Source organism: Diorhabda sublineata, chromosome 5 (genome assembly GCF_026230105.1).
Source record: "Diorhabda sublineata isolate icDioSubl1.1 chromosome 5, icDioSubl1.1, whole genome shotgun sequence".
NCBI lineage: Eukaryota > Metazoa > Arthropoda > Insecta > Coleoptera > Chrysomelidae > Diorhabda > Diorhabda sublineata.
This window is the reverse complement of record NC_079478.1, coordinates 33,311,087-33,333,514: the sequence shown is the minus strand read 5'-3', so window position 1 is coordinate 33,333,514 and position 22,428 is coordinate 33,311,087. Positions and strand designations below refer to the sequence as shown.

The window sequence follows — 22,428 nt, the reverse complement described above, 5'->3', positions numbered from 1 at the left end:
AATCTTGCAAGAAGTTATTGCTGAAACTGTAGCCTATTTTGAGACTAAAGACATAAAATTAAATGAAAATTTTTCTCTGCTCACCTCATGATCATATAAGAGATGTTATGAGAGCAAAGCGGGGCCAAGGATCCCCCCATTACAATAAATTTAAACTCATATCAAATCATATTTAATTGTCCCTCGAATAGCACTTTTTTCTGATGAATTATTTCTAAAAATAGTCACGCACGCATGTTTATGATTCAATGATTCATTTATTATACAATGTGGGCAAAAAAATTTTATTTCAAATTTGTTTATAGAAAGAACAACTTTTGAAACAAATAATTCACCCCTAAACTTGTTTGATTATTTCAATTCCCTTCAGATTTCCTCAATAGCTTCATGGAATTAAATGATGAAAATGTTGTATAAGGTCTTTAATAAAATGAATTAAGGCTTGCTAATTTTCTTTAATACAAAAATACGGAAATTGAAGTTCTTTTAAGTGATATAATACCGAAACTTGCTCATATTACCTCAAATTACATCCACAGTGAAAAATTTCGCAATGAAACCCGAATATGTAAATTTTTCCTCATCAGTGAAAAATTTTGGTACAAATTTTGTCTTCACTCATACAAATTTGCAAATAATCTGTATCATGGAATAGACAACCGCCCTGTATATTATAAGCGACTCATACCTAATTTATTTTCAACAAATTCATTCTAACCTAACAGACTACTACTTTGATTTTTATTAGAAACCAATATGGAATTTCAATTTCTAAATTATACATATAGTCCGAGAAAGTAAAGGAAACCGCATAGAAAATATTTTCCCCCCAATCATATTCCTCGTTCATTTAATTAATTACGTTGAAGCTTTGAGTCTTTTAATCTGATATATTTTTCTTTTTTGTTCATACAAAAAAACCTTCCAAAAGGAATGGGGAGACCCCGTGGACAGAATGTCAGATGACATACAACCCGACCGCCTACAAGATGGTATGAAAGCTGGTCTTCATCATCCCAGCCGCAATTAGGCAACCATTGATGCAAACACAGGACTAAGTCCTAACGTACGATGAAGAAGAAGAAGAAAAAAATTTGATTAAACTAGATTTTCAATCCCAAATTTATCGGAAAATTTTCAAATTTATTCATGCGTATACTAAAACAATTATACAGAAATAAGTATATGGGAAATGTTATTTAAAAAAATTGTCGTCTTCAAATTTGCAAAATTCAGAATGAATTTTCAATCAATGTTCATTTCATGAATGTCACAATGTTGAGATGCAGTTTGCTGCAATCGACAAAGGAAGAATTATAGTTTGAAGGATAATACGTAGCATAACAAGATAAAATAGAAAAAAACTGATTATTAGATTGTTTAGATTTGAAATTTTCGTTTAATTTCACCTTCGCAGTTAAATATTTCACCCCTTGACTCGGTCTAGGGTTTTGCGAACAAAATATAGTCGAACGGGGCCATATCAGGGTTATATGGTGATATCGCTATCTGTCTCCCTCGCATTCATTGATTTCCCTATATTTGTAGTCGTGTCGGCCTAGTATATCTGCTGATAATTTTTTTGGATGCAAGTCCAAAGAGTGGTTTTACCAAGGTCTCAAAGAACTAACTGAACGTTAATTCCATAGAACAAACAATATTTAATAAACAGTGAACAATGGAAAGCGACAATATTTATGAGACAACCTCTATAAATTCAGCTTATGTGGACTTAATTTTGAAAACAACGTTTTTAGAAACATTTTCTCTATATTTCCAAAAATTTTATTTTTACTATACTTTTGGAAATCCAGTCGTAACTTGTGAGGCATGAAATTTCCTACAAGTTCGTTGCCTACAATTTTTTTTTGTACAAAATAAAAAAGTTATCAGCCTAAAAGTCTCAAATTTCGAGTGCTCTAAGCCAGGGCTTCTTAAACTTTTTTATATAGCGACCCCCTTCAAGTTTAGGAAATTTTAAACGACCCCCTCCTCCATATAAACGTTCAGTTGAAAATCGAGGAGCGCGTTGTATTTATTATTTTAAATGCTACTTCCATATTTTCATTTATAGGTCCTACATAACAGTTTTGCATTGCCACTTTTTTCAAAAAATAGTTATAATAAAACTACAATAGTATTTTGTATGATTTTTATTTGTATTTATATTTGTACGTAGTGTGTATACTAATTTTAAAATTTTATTTATAATGATTGGAAAGTATCAGATCTTTGCGACCCTTTCTCAGTAGTCTCGCGACCCACAGTTTAAGAAGCCCTGCTCTAAGCTGTTTTTGCCAACTTCATCGAAATTTATTAGAAAATTCAGGGGGTCTCCGAACTATCCCGGACTAAAATCACCTTTTTTGCTCCCCATTTTATTTTTAACAGTATCATATTTTTTATTTAGTGCAAGATCAATGAAGCAAATGTGAAAAGCAAAATTAGAGAAGCAGAAAAAAAATTGTTGAAGTGTTGAGGTGTATTCAGTTAAAAAAATAAAGTTAAAAGTTTGCGTTAAGGTTTTTTATTGAATATAAACATAACTAAAACCTGCTGTAATATCTAATTCCATTCCACATTATTTTTATAGCTAATTAGTTGTTTAGAAGATGGAAAACGTAGGCTCGAAACTGAGGTATTTGTAGTATATCATTACATCGATACAGTAAACAGTAAAATTTTTATATTTCTAGAACCGTGCTTTAAAAATAGACAAAGAAAAGTTAGAAAAATGCAATTCAGTAATAGAAGAAAAGTTGAGAGAAACAAAATGTCACGTTCAAAAATTGGAAAATGATTTTAATATGTTTGTATGTATATTTTTTAAATTTTTCTTATAAAACATTTTTTTTTCATAGTATATTTAACCTGTTGGAATTAAACTTGACTAGATCTAAAGGTATACAAGACGATTTAACATAAAAATGACTTCTCAATGAAAAAATTACTTTATTGTATAAAAACAAACTACTTAGTCCAAATAGTTTGTAATGTGATGTTCTTTTTATTTATTTAAACAGTTTTCAGTCATAAAACTCGTGAGATTCATTTACACATACTTATGTGATGTATTTATATACTATTCACTAACACTTATCACACTAATCTATTCACTAACTCTTAAACTAAATTATTTAGTTACAACGTTATGTTTACTTATCACTATCCCGATGTATTCACCATGACATCAAATTGTTCACTGGCTCTTCTGCTTCTAGAGACTCGTTTTATATACTATCATCACTTTCTAGAATCTTATTTTCCTGGAAATCTATAGTTTGCCTTCTTAGAAATTGTCTCTATGAAAAAAGTTGCAACATAATGTAAAAAAGTCACAAAAAAGTGAATTAAACAGTAAATAAATACAAAAAGTACTAAGTGCCCTCGCTAAATTTTAACTTTGATAACATACTGGAACAGGACCGGCTTCACGGTCTATATCAGTGGGCAGTAATTTCTTCGAACTATCTCAAAAGTACGTTTGAAACAAAATTACGTTTTTCTTTACATCAAGCAATTTTTTAAGTTTGGAAACAGAAAAATAATCGGAGTAAGCCAGATCAGGTCTTTACGGTGGATGGGGCAATAAATCATAATCAAATTATAGCGGATGAATTGTAATAAATTCGTCTCAAAACGTGTCGACCTAAACATGGCCTTCTATCTATTTCAATTTTTCTAATCCTAGAATAAAAATTATGTGCCTACCATCGAGGACACCAAGGTCACTAACACTATCACTGCTGTTATTGAGCGAATTGTAAATAAAAAGACAACAACAAAGTTGACAAAAATTTCTGTGGAAGAAATATCGAAATCTTTGAATAGATCAATGAAAGGACGATGGTTTTTCGACATAGAATTGGAAGTGTTCAGAAATTGGCTGAAAAATTTCACCAAGATGTTTGGCTAGGTGTTGGGTGAGACATTTAAATGCACTTACAATGAGATTTCACCGAAAAAATGAGGGCTGAAAAAAGGAATAAAACAGATTAAATATGCTTACGAATTTCATCGAGAAAATTAAAGAGAACACCGCGGTCACTAACACCATGACTGCTAATTTTCTGCCCAAATGGCAAAGCGTCTAAACGTTTTGATCCCCAATTTAAAGCCATTTTCAAGAGAAGTATAGGGTAGGGTTGTTATTTGTTCATGTTCATGTTATTTGTACTCCAGGCAATGAATTGCCCCTTTTTAGTTGATTCCAATGCCTCAATCTGCTTATTCCGTGGAATTTCATCGAGGAAATTAAAGCTGAAAGAAATAGAAAAGATTAGAATATAAATAAAAAATGTGCTGACCATCGAGAACACCGCGGTCACTAACACTATGACTGCTAGTTTTCTGCCCAAATGGCAAAGCGTCTAAACGTTTTGGCCCCCAATTTAAAGCGATTTTCAAGAGAAGTATAGGGTAGGGTAGTTATTTGTTTATCGATAAGAAGTTATCCGATTCTGTGGTCTCAATATGTCTACTCCTCGCAACGAATTGGTTGATTCCAAGTCCTCAATCTGCTTACAACTGCTGCGCTAGCTATCTGGACATATATAGGGGATCTGCGAGCTCGTTTGGTCTTTTTGGCGCGCGTGGGTGTATATTCTTGGCAAGATGGGTAATAATTTTGAAGAAAATGTTATTATTGGCACTAAAGCAGGTCGATGTGGCATCGGAAAGAGTTGAAGAACTATTTTTCTCTACTTCTTTCGGTCTTTTGCTACCTTTTTCCATTCAATCCTATCGCGTTTGATTTCTTTCACCCATTTTTTGTGCGCTTCTATTTCTGATCGTGATACAATTGGTCCAAAAACGTTTTTGCTCTGGTTAGAGCACTTTCCTTCCAATTTTAGATAAGCGGGTTGCTACTTAAGTTTTGAAATATGGCAACACTGATGTGAACATGTTAAATCTGACATTGCCGTCATAAAGCTTGTCATTATTAATGGTGAACGTACTTGGAAGCATGCTGTCGGACGAGTGCTATTTGAGTTGTTTGCAGCTACTTGAAACATTCATATTGGACAAAAAATGGAATTTTCGTGCCATGAGTTTCGACGTGGGCCAATCAACTCGCTTCGACTTTTTGTGATAAAGCACCTCCTCGAGCTACTGTGTATCGTTGGTTGTACAAATTTAATCGACGTCGAACTTCGCTACAAGATGAATTTCGGGAAGGTCTCCAAAATCGGCTGTTGTGCCAGAAAATATTCATCTTGTGCGTAAATCGTACATGTCCCCACCGTTCCATTAGATCAACGAGAACTGTCAATTCTGAACGGCACACCAGCATTTTTTTGGCAAAAAGTATTCGAAAAACTCAGGGAAACTCAATGCCTGAGACGAATTGTTTTCCACCACGACAATGCGAACTTTCACGCATCAGTTCAAACAAAAACTTTTTTGAATAGTCGAAACATCGATTTGATGGGTCATTCACTTTGTTTGGCACCTAATGATTTCTTCAGATCAAAAATAAATTGCGATGTCAACGTTTTTCTACGCCCGAAAAATCGATTGATGCGTTCAAATCACATGTTTTGGAAGTACCTCAATCGGAATGGAAAAAATATTTTGGAAAACAATGAAGCCATATTCAATTATAAATATTTGTTTTATTTTGTCTATCTCAAAACTTAGTACCAACCCTCTTTAAAGTAAATGTGTTTGTCTTTTCATACCAACATAAAACTTATTCTTTTCCCAATTTAAAATACCTCTACAATGAAACTTCTTGATCTAGAATTATTTTGAGAGATGTTTGGTACTACAATTCTTCTTGGCCATATCTTAGCAACCGTTGAGAAAGTGTTTATTGATATCCCCAATACTACACACCAATTTTCGAGGATATATTGAAAAATTCGTAGCCTACCCTTATCCAAAAAATCAATCATGATTACTCCATGACAATCCCAAAAAACTGAGGCAAGAACTTTTCCATCAGATTTTTGGGCACAAAACTTTTTAGGTCTTGGAGAACCAGAGTGTCGCCATTCCATCGATTGTTGCTTTGTTTCTGGATCGTAGAAATGTACCCAAGTCTCATTCATAGTAACAATTCGGTTTAGGAAGTCTACATCGTTTTCAAATCGAGCACAGATCGAACGCGATGCTTCTACCCTTGCACGCCTTTGGTCAACATTCAAACATTTGGGGATCCATTCTGCAGCAATTTTTCTCATGTCCAAATTGGCGTGCTTCCGATATCCGTTTTAGTCCAATTCGACGTTCTGATAAAATCATGTCATGAAATGTATCGATATTTTCGGGGACTGACACAGAAACTGACCTTCCTGATCTATCATCATCTTCAATAGAAAATTTACCTCTTTTGACACTTGCAGTCCAATTTTTCACGGTCGCATACGAAGGACATTGATCACCAAGAGTATTAAGAATATCTACGTAAAAATGCTTACCTCTTAACCCTTTCAAATACAAGTACTTGATGATGGCTCGATACTCCAATTTTTCGATGTTCACAATTTCGGTGGACATCTTTTTCTTTTAATTTATTGCGTAACTCTGGTTCACTTTTTTGACGTCAAAATTTACACTGACACTTCTAATAATTTATTGTATTATTATATGAAGACATACAATTTACCGTACCATGTATTTTTTAATCCAGCTACAAGAAAAACAGCAGTTGAAAGAAAAATATAAGAAAACTGCACAGCAAGGGTTATGTATAGCCGAACAATGTCGTAAAATTAATTATGAAAATAACGAGTTGAAAGAACAGACTGAAAAACTTAAAGTAGAATTAGAGAACTGTCTTTCAGATAAAGTAAGTCTGTATGCAGTTCATATTGAATAAATATTTTTAACTCATTCTTTAATTAGTGTAGATTGGTGGAACGCGTGAATCAATTAAGCAGAGATTTTAGTAAGGTAAAAATTTATTTGAGTCCATATCGTTTATTTTGCTTTAGTTTTAAAAAACATTTCGTTTTTTTCTTAATTAGTAATCGATATAACAGTAAAAAATATACAGAAAATTTGTTTTAATGTGATTAACTTTTTTAATGGTAATACAAAGACCAGCATAAGTTAGGCAACGCCCTCGAAACATCGGTATAAGTCCAGCAACCCTCATAAGTATGGCAACGCTGTCAAAATAGATTAAAACAAAACATGTTCGTGCTTCAAACAGTTGTGTCTGTGTCACGAGACGTTTTGAAAATGAATAACCAATATAAGAAAGAGTTTATTTTTTACGAAACTATGTTTACCGAATTTCAACAACAATTTCCGAACTCGCCGCTATCAAATCGTTTCAACAGTGTGGAAGACGTACCACAAAGTCTTAAAAACGGGCTCTGTTGCAGACGCGCCGCGTTCTGGACGACCGGTAACTGTAACAAAACTATAGGAACAGTGGCGTTAATTAAGCAGCCGAACCAATCTGCAGTGCGGCTATCGGGAGAACTTTAAATATCCGATCGTTGGATGCTGAAACGCAAGCTTTATCGAATTTACGATCGAGGTAGAGACGATATCACGCTAAATTTCCTTAGCGTGGCTAACGTGCAGAGCGCCCCAGATAGAAGTGTTAGTCTTGATCCAAGACGGCAATTCCTGTCCATTCTTTTTTGCATTGGCCAAAGACTAGAACCTGTTGTGCTTCAATGTATTTATATGGTTTATAAAAATCCATAAATGTTGGAGAATGTTCTTTTAAAGTAATTGATTTGCAACCCATTGAGAATTCTGTAAAGATAAAGATTCACTAAGCTCGGGATGATAGGTACATCACGTAGCGAAAAACTTTTTTTATTTTAAAATTTGAATCATCATTTTGATCCCTGGAAACAAAATTTGTAACAAGATCTGAACGTTGCAATTTTTATTGGAGCCAGTATATGTGACATTATTCTTATTGCAGGAGAAATGTGCTTGTCAAAAAGATAGAAAGTTGACAGAGAATTTGCTTGCTTTAAAAAAGGAGGTAACTTTTTCAAATAATATTCTTCTATCTGTTGATTCGCACTTTTTTTGTAGAACAGATGTTTAATGCAAACCATTGATAATCAAAGAAATAAATTAGACATTACGTCATACGTAAGTCGTTAAAATTATAATGATCTTTTAAATAATACAGGGTGTTCCCTGACCTGATGTGAAAAATTCGGGAGTGAGTAGATGTCGTGAAAATAATGCTGTGACTTTAAAAAAAATAGTTATTTTTCTAACAAGTGCGGAAAGTGATACTTTCCCGCACGCGACTGAAGTTGTCCCGAAGTTCGGCAAGCGGTCAAGTGCAGAAAGACACTTTACGCATTAGTTAGGAATATTTTTTCTACGACCGTATATAGAATGACTCATTTTTCAAAAATTATTTTATTCCAACAAACCATTGGAGTTATTTGGTTTAATGTGGTTTAATTTAGAAGAAGATTGCACTTATTCGTGCACTTCCAAGACGTTTTAAACAACTTTAACGTTTTAGTTACAATTATACGCCTGGGTTGTCATAGCAACTGATATCAAACCCGGGTGGTTTGATTGTTGCTTTGTGACACTCTTTTGAAGAATGTACAAGATTATATAAAAAATATCTTTATTATTTTATATTTTCAACAAATTAAAAATGCTACAAAAAGCTAGAAAAGGTTTAAATTTCATTTTATGGACTATTTCGTAAATATTTATTTACCTGCAGTAACAATAGTTATAACCTCCGAAGTAAAAAACTATCTAATAAGGTCAAAATTTGCATAATTTTACTTTCCCGCACTAGTGCGGGAAAGGGACACTTTCAAAACTAAAATGCGTGCGGGAAAGTGGGTTAAAACGCACGGTCGTAGAAAAAATGTATTTTCCACATTATATTACACATTAGGAATTTTTAATTGTTGATTACTTATGTCCATGTAGTACGATTGACGGAATAAATAATTCTACACTACCATCTGAAGGCCGGGGTGGCTCATACCCAACGGTTAACAATCAGTAACCTTTACAGGGACAACCTAAAGATGGCAACAATAAGTTTTTAATCGATTTTTTAACAAAAAGATACTCTGATAAAATTTATAGTTTGGGAGATATGTAGATTTTTAGATCGTTGTATTTGCCGTGTGAACCGTTCGCCATAAAGAGACATTCTGAAGAAAATAATCATAAATTGTAATTATTTATTTACTTTAAATGTTTACAGGAGGTATTAAGACACAATCAAATATTTCTAACTGAACTGAATACTGTCGAACAGTAAAGTAAAAAACTGTAATAAATGTTCGAAGTGGGCACCTTGAACATCTAAACACTTCCAGAGTCTATTTCTTTGAACTTGGAAGAGCATCCCAAGATTTTTTCTTATAGCGTCAAAATGGAAGTTTGTTCTATCGATAATTTCGTTCCTTGTGTCTACCTGTATTACATATATTTTACGATATCCCCAAAGAAATGAATCCATTGTATTAATTCAGAGGAACGTGGTGGTCATACAAATGGACCTCCCCGTCCAATCCACGTATTAGGAAAAATGTTATTAAGATGATTTTTTACATCATTTAGGAAGTGGGCAGGGGCTCTATCGTGCATGCCTTTGCGAATGTTTAGAGAAATATCACATAACATGAGTGGGAAATCATTTCGGAGAAATTTCTACTTAGAACCTTGGTACATGCTCGAAACAGTCGCAGATAGATGATGGATCCCCTTCCCACTTCCTAAATGATGTGAAAAATTATCTTAATAACATTTTTCCTAATATATGGATTGGTAGGGAAGGGTCCTTTTGCATAGTCACATTATATATTTTTTTTGTTTTTATTTGATAAGTTGTGGACTAGCCAACTAAATTTTTTTACATTCAATTTTTTCCTTATGTGAGTAACACGATGTTCGAGAGTATGCAGTTCAATTAGAAATGTTTGTGTTTTAATACCTCCTGTAAGTATTTTCAATAGATAATTACAGTTTATGATAATTTTCTTCAGAATGTCTCTTTATGGCGAACGGTTGACAATATAAAAATCTACATATCCCCTAAACCATATATTCTATCGAGTTAAACAAAGAGTACATTTTTGTTGAAAAATCGCGTGAAAAATCCATTTTTGCTATGTTTAGACTGTACAGGTTGTCCCTATAAAAGTTACGAATTGTTGCGAAGTCGCTCCGGCATTCAGATAGTAGTGTAGAATTATTTATTCCGTCAAACACACTACATGGATATGCGTAATCATTCTTTTAAAGTTATAAATATAAGTGCTGATTTCGTAACTTTGAAGGCTGATAACTCAGAAACGAGAGGTCGTATGAGATCATTATTTTCAAGTAATCTACTCACTACTACTATTTTTTTGCACATCAAGTTCCGGAAAAGTCTTTATATTCCTAGAGGAGATATAACTTCTTTCTTGTGTCATATTTCTCAACAAAATAAAAAAAACTATTGGCTTTTTTTTGCAGCATTTCAGAATATTTATGAGTACGATCTTTTTCTATCCCGTTCATTGAATATAAATCCCTTTTATTAACCTTTTTATCCTAAATATTACTAAAATTATTGATGAGAAGCAACAAATAAAAATATGCATTCGTGTCTTTGTACAGATTACTCAAGAGGAAGTAGAAAAACTAAATAAAACCATAGACGAGCTTAGAAATACTTTAGAACAAAGTAAAAGGCTTCAAGAAGTCGAAGAAAAGGTATTTCATTTATGCTTTGACAATAAATTATTTTAAAATTCTCGTTTTTTAGGAAAAATGTTCTCAAATATGTGCTTTAACTGAGAGAATTAAAGAGTTAGAGGGATGCTTGTGCGATGCCAATGAAAGGATAAAGGTAAGCATAAAACCTTGGTATAATAAGATATTTGATAGAATTCATATTTTTGCCATAGTGTTTCCTAAAATGGGATCTAAAGGTTGATTAATCTTATATAGTTTTCTTCAGGATACTTTTATTTTGTAATTTCTCTGGCAAAGGCCATTTTTTTCGAAAACCTCGAACATCTGTCCCAGTATTAAAAAATGTTCAATTAATGTCCAAGTTTTTCTTATGGCTACTCGTGTTTTAAAATTTTTTCTGAAGTTCTATTGTAATCAATTTCTTATCTGACCAAGGACCATTCTTATTGGAATACACCCGGTGTATGTTAAATGTTGAAAGATTGTGTAAAATGACAGCTTTATCATAGACGACCATTTTTTTATTGGAAAACCCTGTATATTAATTAAAGAATTTTATAAATAATTTGGAAGTGCTTCTCTTGTATAATTTTGTATCCAGTAAAATAGTTTATGAGAAATTGTGAATAATTTTCCACTTTTTCATGTTACACCTTTTTTCCCAAACCTCTACTTTGGCTGGTTTTCTATATAGCAAGTACCATTTTTTTGGAAAACCTCGTACATCTGTCCCAGTATTAAAAGAATGCTCAATTAATGTCCAGATTCTTCTTATGGCCATTTTTGTTTCGAAATTTTTTCTCAAGATCTATTGTAGTCAATTCTTTATATGACTAAAGACCATTCTTATCGAAACACCCAGTACATGTTAAAAGTTAAAAGATTGTTTAAATTGACCATTTTTTTATTGGAACACCCTGCAAAATTTCTGAACTTCTGAAATTCAACACCCAGTACATCGTTCCCGATGGTGAAAACCATAAGGCTTTTGTTGATACAACTTATGTGTTAAAATTTTTATACCTTGCTCATTCTTAACATAGCTAACGGTAATTTTTTTTGGATAACGTGTTATATCTGTCCCAATATCAAAGAAATGTTTAAATAGTTTATATGCTTCACATACTTTTTATTGGAAATAAACTCCATTTTAGTTGGTTCCTGAGATGGCCAAGGGATATTCTCATTGGACCACCCAGTATATCTCTATCGTTGTTGAAAAATTATGTACATAGTAATTTTCAGTTATTTTCAGCGAACATATTCGGAAAATTGCGTTTTAAACAATAAAATTAAGGAATTGGAATGTTGTATGTGCGAAGCTAACGAACAGAAAAAGGTAAAAATGATGCTTCCATAAACTTTTTTCTGAAAAATTAGATACTACTGCTCTTTAGGAATTTCTTGCTCTAGCAATAATTTTTCTTCATCTTCAATGTTAACTTTTCCACTGAATTCGAGAAAAAATTGCATTTCACTTTTTCTCTGTTGAATATTTTCAAAAGTATAATTTATATTTATTATAATAAAACAACTATAAAATTCATAAATGTTGTACCTTGTATTATTCCGTTTCCAGTGAAATATGATTTTAATGTTCTAATATCAAATAATTAAATCTTCTTGGTTTTCCTTACTCCTTTCTTTACTTAGAATTGTGACCTTTTGTCCTCTTCCACTGATTGTTACCATGCTGTTCTGCCCCTAGCAATACAGCAATTTGCTCCAGAGTTTTCCCATTTCTTTTGTCACCTTCTTGGTCTTCTCCTATTCCTTTTTTCTTGGTTTATCCATCTGAATTATTTTCTTGGTTATTCTTTATTTTCATTCTTCTTATATGACCATATTAATTTAATTATTTTTATTTTATTGCTGTTGGCTTCGTTATTTTTCTTATGTGTTTCAGTACAATCTGTTTTTCTCGCTATTTTTGTTTTGAATTCGATTACTTCAATTTTAGTTTTGTGCTTTTGCTTAATCATCCTATTCTCTTTTGTATATTTTTATTTTGAGGTTATATTACATAATTATTTTGCTGCATTATCTTTTTGTTTATGGTGTAAAATCATTTTATTTGTTGTAATCATTATTATAAATTTCGTTTTATTGATGTTTATTTCCATTTTCCTTCTTTCAACTTCTATATTCCATATATTTTCGGTATTTTTATTTCAATTTCCTCTTCATCTATAGTTTCCTTATTTTTTAGATAAATAAAGAAGAAATAAACATATTAATAAATAGACTTAAAACATTGGAACAGAAACCTTGTCCACAGATGAATTTGGAAGTAATAATGAATAATACACGCATTTATCCATTTAGTAAATTAAAAATATTTTCAGAGTCAACAAACTGCAATTTTGGAAGAAAAAATAAGAGACTTAGAACTGTACATACAGGATATAAAAGGAAAATTGAAAGTAAGTAGAACACATAACAACGCTTATTTATTTTCATTATCAGTATTTTCTTTCTTAATTTCTTTTTTTTATTGGTAGATCTTTGAGGTTTTCATTTACTTCCTGGTGTTTGTGGTAGTATTTAGACTCTTTTCTCACCCAAATTTATTTTATTGGCATAAGAAGTAATCTGAATATCAAGAGGGAATCCTCTGCAGGATTTTGAGGGTCAAACTTCTAGTTTTTCTCCCCCAGTGAAGGTCTCTTCATTTTATGTACAATCCCTTTTTCCTGATAGCTCCGAAGTTTATGTTAAATGTTTCTTTTCTTTCTGGAATATTATGCTTGAAAGTAAGTCTTCACTTCATATTTAAATATTCTTGTAACTTATTCTAGCTTCTTTGAGAAGATAATTGGATTGGTGGGCTTTTTTGTGAGTTCCACTTAGCCCCATTATTGTCTGGTTGATTCTTACTTTAATCTTTTTATGAAGACTATTAGCTGAATCTGTCTTGTAGTTCTTTGTTGATAACTTTTCCATATATAGTATTAAGAACCATAAGATACAATATATACTATTAATTCATCATTTGTCTAAAATTTCTATGTCATCGTATTCAATGTTGTATTATATACTCTTGATGTTTTCAAACAGTGTTTGAAGATACCTGTAAGGACATAAAGTTCTTTATTGATTGTTGTAATTCACTTCTGTTCACTGTGAAGTAATTTTTTGTGTAGAATTTGAATCCACGATCAAAATTGACCCACCACATCTGGATCTGCTAGTGTTCGATATTTTGTACTAAAAAATAATGTTTTTGGCTAAGTTTGAGGTTATGTTTGAAGTACTCTTATATTTTGGTGCTACCCAAATAATAGGGAAACTAAATCTTTAATACCCAATTTAGCGGGCTCGATACCAAAAATACTCATGAATACAACGCACCTCTAACAATGTTATATTTTTTTCCAGTTGTGTAAGTTATGCAGACATAGCCTACGTGTAGGATTTTGTGGTAATACTGAGGTAAGAATCATTTTTCCTTCTAATCACTCCCATCAAATTTATTAAAATAGGGGATATATATTTTTGAAAAACAGAGTTTTTTTAAATGTATATATGTAACTGATAAGGCTGAATTTAGCTTTGAGACAAAAATTACCTCATGTACCCTATTCGACAGATTTAGCCTCCATGGATTATTTTCTGTTCTCGGACTTAAAAAAATGGCTCGGTGGTCAAAGCTTTTCCGAGAATGAAGTGATGATATCTGCAATTAATGTCTTTTTTATGGAGCTAAAATGAGATTATGTTTTGTTTTCTTTGTTGGGTCAGGACCATCCTCGAATAAAATCCAGAGTTGGTATTTTTACTATTGATTCTTTTTATATGTTGTTATATATGAGTTTAAGCTAATTTTTGTTTTTATTTATTAAATATATCATTGCTAAACTTCTTTATAAGGTGTTTACATTTTTTTTTCATCTATAAATTTCAATTTGTTAAAAATTTGATGGCGTCCAATTTAATATTGTTCACTCTATCTGAGCATCAGTTGTATAGTCATCAACTGAATCCGAATACCACTTAAAATAAAAAAATGTTAATTTATTCTATTGGAAACCTTCAATGACCGAGACATACATTTTCCGCATTCTTTCAAGTCTAATACCAAAAGCCAACCGATATTCGTGTTCCTTCCTATGCATTTCTATAAATACATTTAGATTCGATGATCTATTTTAAGACTCCTGGAATGTTCAGTATCAATCCATTTATAACTATTTCATTTTTAGGTTCAAACGGACGTTAGCGAAACAAACGACGAACAAATAGAAAAGGTAAACAAAAATAAAACGAATGTCTTAGATTTTTAACACTAAAATCATTTCAGTTGATTGAAAGAGATGAACTTATCAAATTCCAAGCTGAAACGCTAAAGATGCTGCAACAAGAGTTACAAAACTATCAGAAAAGGGAAGAAGAGTGGTTGACAGATAAAGAAAGGGGTGAAAAGAGCTGTAATGAAGTTCAATGTTTGGAAAATCAAATCATTTCATTAAAAGATAAATTACTTCGGTGTGAATATAAAGTGGACGAATTAGATAACACCGTAAGAAATTACGTTTATAAAATTTATTTTTGATTAATCTATTTTTTTTCTGTAGGTGAAAAATAAAGAAGATATAATAAAAACTCAAAAAGAAGCACTAAATTGTATTGAAAAGGAGGTCGATAATATGAGAAATAAAGAAGCGGAATTGAGGAATGAGAATCAAAAACATTGTTTATGTATTCAACAATTAAAAAATAAATTGAATGAATTGGAGACAACGACTAAAGATGCCGAAAGAAGAGCAAGTAATTTACAAATAGCTGTAAGTATATTTTCACAATATGGCAAATTAATTGCTCACATTTTTTTGCTTACCTCAGCTTTCGCATAATGTATTTTAAAAAATGGCAATATTCAATAATAAAAACCCATATTTGAAGTATTATCCTTTTTTATCGGAATGAAATAATTTATTGTAATATTTTTCCTATTTTTAGAAAATGTTATTTGAATGAGAAACAATTAAAAATGAACGCAGTTGTGCATAAAACAGGCATTATAGACACAAGATCCATCTATTTTTGTCCATGGCTGCTTCATGTCAGTTCTCTATTCCTATTCTTTCTTGTTTTTCTCTAAATGCTTTTATCCGTTTTTTCCGTTATCGCCCTCTTTTCCTTTTCGCTTCTTCTTAGTCCTTCTCTCCCATATGTTTACTTTGTTTTCTTTATTTTGTTAATGGTCCAACATTCACTGCAATACTGCACTGTTGGTTGTTTAAATATAGGCTCATATGCAGACCCTTTAAAATGCATATCTTTGTCATTTCTCTCCACTTCTTTCGGACCCTTGCTTTTTCTCTCCAGCTCTGGATGTTTTTCTCTCTAATGTCTTCTTCTACTACTTCCCTCTACCGCTTTTTTGTCTACGTCTTTCCCTCTTATATGTATATAAACAGCTCAACAGGCCTTATAGGCACAAGGAGGGGAGTCGCTCTACTTCTTCCTCCATCTATTTTTGTTCATGGCTGCTTCACGCCAGTTCTCTATTCCTATTCTTTCTAAATCTTATCTACATCCTTCTATCCTTTTTCTTTTCACTCCTTCTCTCCTTAACAAGGATCTTTTCACCCAAATGTCTTCGTCCATTATGACTAAATGCCCCATCCAAGGGAGTATTTTTGTTCTGACCACATATCCCATCTCAGCTTAACCATACAGTACTTTGATCTCGGTGTTCGTTTTTCTTCTCTTGCTCACGCTCTCCTCCGAAAATCCTTCTTTGTACCTTTTTCTCCCATATATTTATTTTGTTTTCTTCTTTTTTGTTCATTATCCAACACTCACTGCCATAGAGTTACAGTTGGTTGTATAACTTGTAAACGCGTAACTCGGCGGCTCTTTTGATCTTAATTAACCTCCTAGGGCTCCAAACGTTTTCACCTCTTTCGTTTTTCACTGTCACTCCCAGGTATTCGAACTTCTGGACTCTATCAAATGTATACTCCTTGTTTTGCTCAGTCGTCACTTTCAAATGGTTGCAGCTATTCAGATCCCTTCCCATCTCCATATATTTGGTCTCTTTTCCTCTTGTCCTCGGGTATCTTTCGTGTAACTCGTTTCAAAAGTCTGTCTTTCTTCTAAGTGACTTAGCCATTGTAACCGTCTAGTCTTTGTAAACTCGTTGATCGGTGACTCAATGGAAAGTGTGTAAATTTCATGTTTTGATCTTCTCTCTTAGTATTTTTCTCTCCCAGATTTCAAAGTACATAAACATGATGGGACGTTAATAGAATTTGAGGAACTAGAAAATTTCATGTATTTGGGTGTATTACTAGGTATTAAATGCCAAGAAGAAAAGGAAATGGAACTAATAATTGCCAAAAGTAACAGTCTTAGAAGAATATTAACAGAAATTGGAAATTTGTTGGTTGTGTAACTGTCTTGTAATTGCCTAACTTGGCAGCTCTTGAAATAACTTCCTATCTTGATAGTCCTCCTAGGGCTCCAAATGTTTTGTTTCCTCTCGCTAGTCTTTTGTCGATTTTCCTGGTTTAACCTTTAACCGTCACTCCCAGGTATTTGAACTTCTGGACTTTATCGGTTCTTGTCTGTCGTGATTTTTCATTGATTGAAGTTATTCAAATTTCTTTCTGTGTCCATAGAAATGGTCTTTTGTTTATTGAGGTGTAGTCCCTGTTCTTTGGCTTTCTTTTCAAAGAATAGAAACACTAAGTACCAAATCATCTGTGTAGGCAAGGATTTGCGTTTTAATGTTGTAAATCATCCTCAGGGCTCGGATGCCACTACTTCTTAGGATCATTTCTGGTCAAAGGTTGAAAAGCACTGTTGATAGTGGGTCTCTTTGCTTCAAACCTCTTTTTGTTTCAAAATTTTCCAATAGATAACTACTTCATTATCGGTGTAATTCACAGTCGTTTTTACAAAATGTAGTATTTTCTTAGGTATTCTGAGTGTTGCTAACGCCTCAAACAAATGTTTCCTACTTATTAAATCATACGTTTGCTTGATAACCACAAAGAGGAGCTTTAGGTTTAATCCCCAGCTGATGTACTGAATTGTCTTTAGAAAATTCCCTTTTTGAAACCTTCCTGGTACTCACCGAATTGTTCAGCCTAGTATTTGCCTAATCTATTTCTTATTATTCTAGATAAGGCTAGATAAGACATCCAATAATTCACATAGTAAACCACTACTTATATTTTTTTACTTCCCTTAGCTTTGGCACAATGTATTTTTGAAAATGCGATGTTTAATAATAAAAACCCATATTTGAAGTACTACCCTTTTTTTTTTAATTTAAATGTTATTTAAAAATATTTTTATTGGATTTACAGTTAGGGGCAAATGTACGGAACAAAGTAAATCTAAAATGTGTATACATCGAAATGGAATTTATTGTTAAATCATGTAATTTGAATGAGAAACAATTAAAATTAAACTAGAAAGAAGCAGAAAATGATTAAATGAAATATTACAATTATATTTACACGAAATAGTAAATATTTTCTGATTAACTATATATTAAAAAAATTTTTTTTTGACTGTACGGTATTTATGCCTAGATTTATCATCAAGCATTCCAAGTCATTCCTACTCAAACATGACACTTTTCCTGTTCATTTCTGATATTTTTATAGATTTCTTCTTTTATATCTCGAGTTCTAATTGGGGTAAGTTGTTCTTTTGGGTCTAAGAGCACTCAATAAATCAAGCCCTTTCATTTGATATATAATATGAGTGAATTGGTTGAGTCTGAGGAGAATTCATTCAATTTCACCTTTAAATTTTTCTGATCCAACATTCTCAAAAATACTAGGCCTACATTCTGATTAGTTACTGCCTTCAATCAATACCATACAACTAATAAAAATTACACGCCTATTAAAACATATAATGGGATATCAATGTACCATTAGTTCCGGCAAGTGTTGCCAGTTGTACCTCATGCATCTAGAGGTGCTATAGTACAGAACTCAATTAAAACTTCAAAGTTTTAAAAACTTCCTGCGGAATATTAGCAATGGTCAATACCCTACTACTGAAGATTAGTTAGTGGGCTTACCTTCTACCCTGATATCAGACTTGGATATTGCCTAAGAATGAGCACTGCGATGAAATCAATAAGATTTTAGATCTCCTTCCAGGCTTATTTACAATTTACACATGAGTGTGAATATATTAATAACAGGTACTGAAAGCGAAGTCTACAATTCCCTACTGAATTTTTGAACAGCCTTGAGGTGACTGGTTTACCATCCCACGCGCTGACCTTGAAGAAAGGGGCTGTTGTAATACTCTTAAGGAATTTGAGTCCAATGAAAGGATTATTGTATGGCACGAGACTAATTGTGAGATAGATTTGTAATGTATATCGTAACTTCCTCACTTCACTTGCAACAGTTTTTTAAATTTCGTTATACTACAAATTTTTGCAGAATTCCTTGATGTCTTGGTTTTGAATAATTCAGCTGCTTCCTTATGTTTTATAATTTCCACCCATAATTAGAATTTCTATGTGTTCCTAAATTTGATTGAAATTAAAATTAGTTTATAATCTTTTATCGAATTTTCGTCATTATAATTATCAAAGGTACTTTATTTTTCAGAATAATTCATATTTTTCCAAACACCTCTTATACAACTGAAAAATTATAACATCAAGTAGTTTCTATTCAAGCTTTAAACAACCTTTAGATGTTACTAACTTAAGTAGACACACTGTATATGTATTATAATCTTATTTTTGTGTAATCATTGATTCCAATCGATCATTTTTTTATCGAATAGGTTGACTTGTATACAAATACTATCAGTGTACTGGAAGATACTGAAGAGAAGTACAAATTAGAGGTAAGTTATCAGAAAAAAAAAATAAATGGAGAATAATAATTCATCCATTTAATTAATGTATCGGTATAAATGAAAGATTTTTTATTTAAACAATTCAAATTATTTTTAGATCACCTATAATAGAAAATATCAGTGTTTTTATAGAGACAAAAGTATCCTCACATTGTAAAAACTATTTAGATTTATGAGCATTTAAATGAAAAATCTTTGCAATAGTAGCCAGTTATAACTTTTATTTAAAAATTATTCAATCTATAAATTACATTATTTAAGTTTTAATTTATTTTTTTTTTGCTTAGATCGAAAATCAACGCACAACAATCAGTCACTTACAGGAAGTCTTAGTAACGACAAAAAATGAACTAGACAGTGTCAAACAAAAATACAATGATAGTGTGAGTGTTGGATGGACTTCTAGATGGTTTGGATTTTCTGAATCGAAACCTACGAACGATAATCCAAAACCAGTGCATGACATTTGACTTGACGTGTTTGATTATTTTTAAGTTTTATCCATTAACATCTAGTATTTCGTCGTTATGACAAATTAACAGTCTAAAGTAAGCAGATATTTGTGTATATGTCACCTGAAAAGTAGATAATCAGGGAAAGTTGATTTTTATCTAAGAAGAGTATCGGTAAAGTTGATTGAGAATAAACTAATCAACTTTCCTGTGAAAAGTTAAGTATGCATGGTTCAGTAGAAGTTATTTTACTATCTACATACAACTGCTCTTGCATTTTCATTAATAAAATCAAAAACTATGAGTGAAAAAAGAAACTAAAGTAAATTATATATTTCATTTAATTTAACAGATAGCATTTAAAAATATTATATCCTTAAAAGTCCATTTTTTTAATCAAGCTATCACCTTAAGTCTCCTGATAACCAGCTCACTCTGTATTTTATCCCATGCTACAACAGCTTTTAGTAACGGCAGAAATGAACTTTCACTAGTACTACAGTTAAGGGCTGTCCACAACCCTAACTGAGGTTATTGGAAGCGAACAAAAGTCTCACTAGACTTAGCAGGGCTAGATTCACAGTTCTAGGCTACAAAGATAATCTGATAGTAGCAGTAATAAGGGTTAAACATGATGGCATAATCTCTTCCATGATACAAACGGCCGTAAACACAATTAACAACTGGGACATTGATTAGCCCCAATAAAACCAAACAGGTTCCATTTAAGCCACTGCGACTATATGGACTTGTTGCAAGCTTGGGTACTTAAACCTAAGATAGTAGCTCAGAAAAAACTTAACAAGATTCAAAGGCTGCCTATATTAGAGACACTGTTGATCTCACCTCCTCTCCACCTTATACTGAAAAAGAGAAAATTAGCGACGCCAGCAGGCTAATCAAGACAGTAAGACTGAAGCCGGGAAATCTGATAGCCCACCTAAGGATTCTAGAGCTAATAAAGCTAGAAAGCCGTGACAAACCAATGGTCCAAATACACAAGATGATGGTCATAGTTATCCCATTCTAAGTGGAAATCAAAGTCTGGGTCAATAAACATCTTCCGCAAACATAAAATGTATCTCACTGTGTAAACAGATGATCTGAAATTAACGCACGTGGCTAGATTGGGTATTTGCGGACCAAAATGCAAGCTCTCCATACCGCTAGAAAAATCACTCAGCATTTTTCAAGTAAAAAAACAAAGTAACCGCTACCAGAGTACACCAGGCAATGAGGATGCAGTCAACCTAACCAAAAAAGGGGCAACGACTCCATACTTAGGACCAGAATCCTCATCAGTTGCTATATCAATAACGAACTGAACGGATGGCTAAAGAATTAGATGGAGTCTCACGCCAGGCCTAAGACAATATAAAAATATAGGAAACCAGTGTTATTGAGGCAATTTCTGGTAATTTTTGACCTTTTTGTTTTTCTAAATTGTTTTTGATAAGGGCTCAAAATTATCCAAAAAATATCCGGGAATCTGTGAATTTTTTAAGATGCAATAAAAAGTATGGCCTTTAAACGTTATAACCAGAAGTAATAGATAAATGAAAATATTTTAACTGAAACTTTTTCCTCGAAAACTTTCATATAGAAATTTTGATTAATATTAATTTCTGATATAAATGAAAGTTATTATTTTAAGTATAATAAATAATTGTAATCAAGATATTTTAATGAATGCATTGTAAATTTTTCAGTATTATGTGTACTTACCTTTTTCTTTGTAAAATATATAGGTATTATTTTTTTTAATAATAAGTGATTTCGTTTTTTGATTACGTTTCGCATGTTTGTTGATTCCCAAAGTAATAACGCATGTAAGTAAAACCTTGTTTCCAGATCGACAATTTCTTAAAATTAATACTTTTTAGGTTAATTGTCAAGAAAAACTTCTGGTTATGTTTCTTCAAATAATATCAGAGAGCGAAAACGAAAAGGAACAACTGAATCAACAGGTAAAATGAATGTTTCCAAAAATTGTTTATCAACTATAACGTTTTCTTGTCAAATTGTCACTTTATTAAAAAGTAACTCAATTTTATTGGATTAAAAATCCGTGTCGTATTGAAAATTATGTGTTATAATGAATTTTATACAGGAATAGGTCGCTGGAGGCTTAATCTGGCGAATACGATGGGTACAATTTGTGAATTGTAGACATGATGGTTACTAAAGGGTTGAAGGTGCGTGCTTCTGATAGAAAAGCATTTTTTTTTCTTCAAATGCGGTCCCTTTTTCGCAATTCCTCCCTTTACCTTATCAAGAAATGATGCATAATACTCTCCTGTTGTTATTTTCCCCTTTTGAAGATGTCTCAGTCAGTGTATGGCATTGTTTTATTATCCTGATAGATTCTCTAACCTTAATCCGACGGTAGTCGTCCAGTACCATTTGGTAAACTTTTTATATGATATTGTTGTTTGTTGCAGTTTTTCGTAGGCGCATTGCCTTTCCAAAAACAAATATTTAA

The 22,428-nt window shown here is 32.2% G+C and overlaps 1 protein-coding gene across 9 annotated transcripts in view; it reads left to right on the top strand.

The window, feature by feature from the left end:
• The window catches only part of LOC130444136 (uncharacterized), a 57,717-nt gene that overhangs the window by 23,551 nt on the left and 11,738 nt on the right, over window positions 1-22,428 (top strand). For 4 of the 9 annotated variants that reach the window (XM_056779165.1, XM_056779164.1, XM_056779168.1 and 1 more), the window contains 12 exons: window positions 10,570-10,665; window positions 10,718-10,801; window positions 11,903-11,986; window positions 12,857-12,937; window positions 12,993-13,070; window positions 14,026-14,079; window positions 14,850-14,894; window positions 14,948-15,166; window positions 15,222-15,431; window positions 19,420-19,482; window positions 19,782-19,877; window positions 21,830-21,913. In XM_056779165.1, coding sequence (XP_056635143.1) covers window positions 10,570-10,665; window positions 10,718-10,801; window positions 11,903-11,986; window positions 12,857-12,937; window positions 12,993-13,070; window positions 14,026-14,079; window positions 14,850-14,894; window positions 14,948-15,166; window positions 15,222-15,431; window positions 19,420-19,482; window positions 19,782-19,877; window positions 21,830-21,913 — 1,194 coding nt within the window. Of the gene's footprint in view, window positions 1-6,774; window positions 6,794-6,849; window positions 6,898-7,891; window positions 7,955-8,012; window positions 8,068-10,569; window positions 10,666-10,717; window positions 10,802-11,902; window positions 11,987-12,856; window positions 12,938-12,992; window positions 13,071-14,025; window positions 14,080-14,849; window positions 14,895-14,947; window positions 15,167-15,221; window positions 15,432-19,419; window positions 19,483-19,781; window positions 19,878-21,829; window positions 21,914-22,428 lie in introns of those variants that run through there. The other 5 variants (XM_056779169.1, XM_056779166.1, XM_056779171.1 and 2 more) reach the window with 3 other exon arrangements.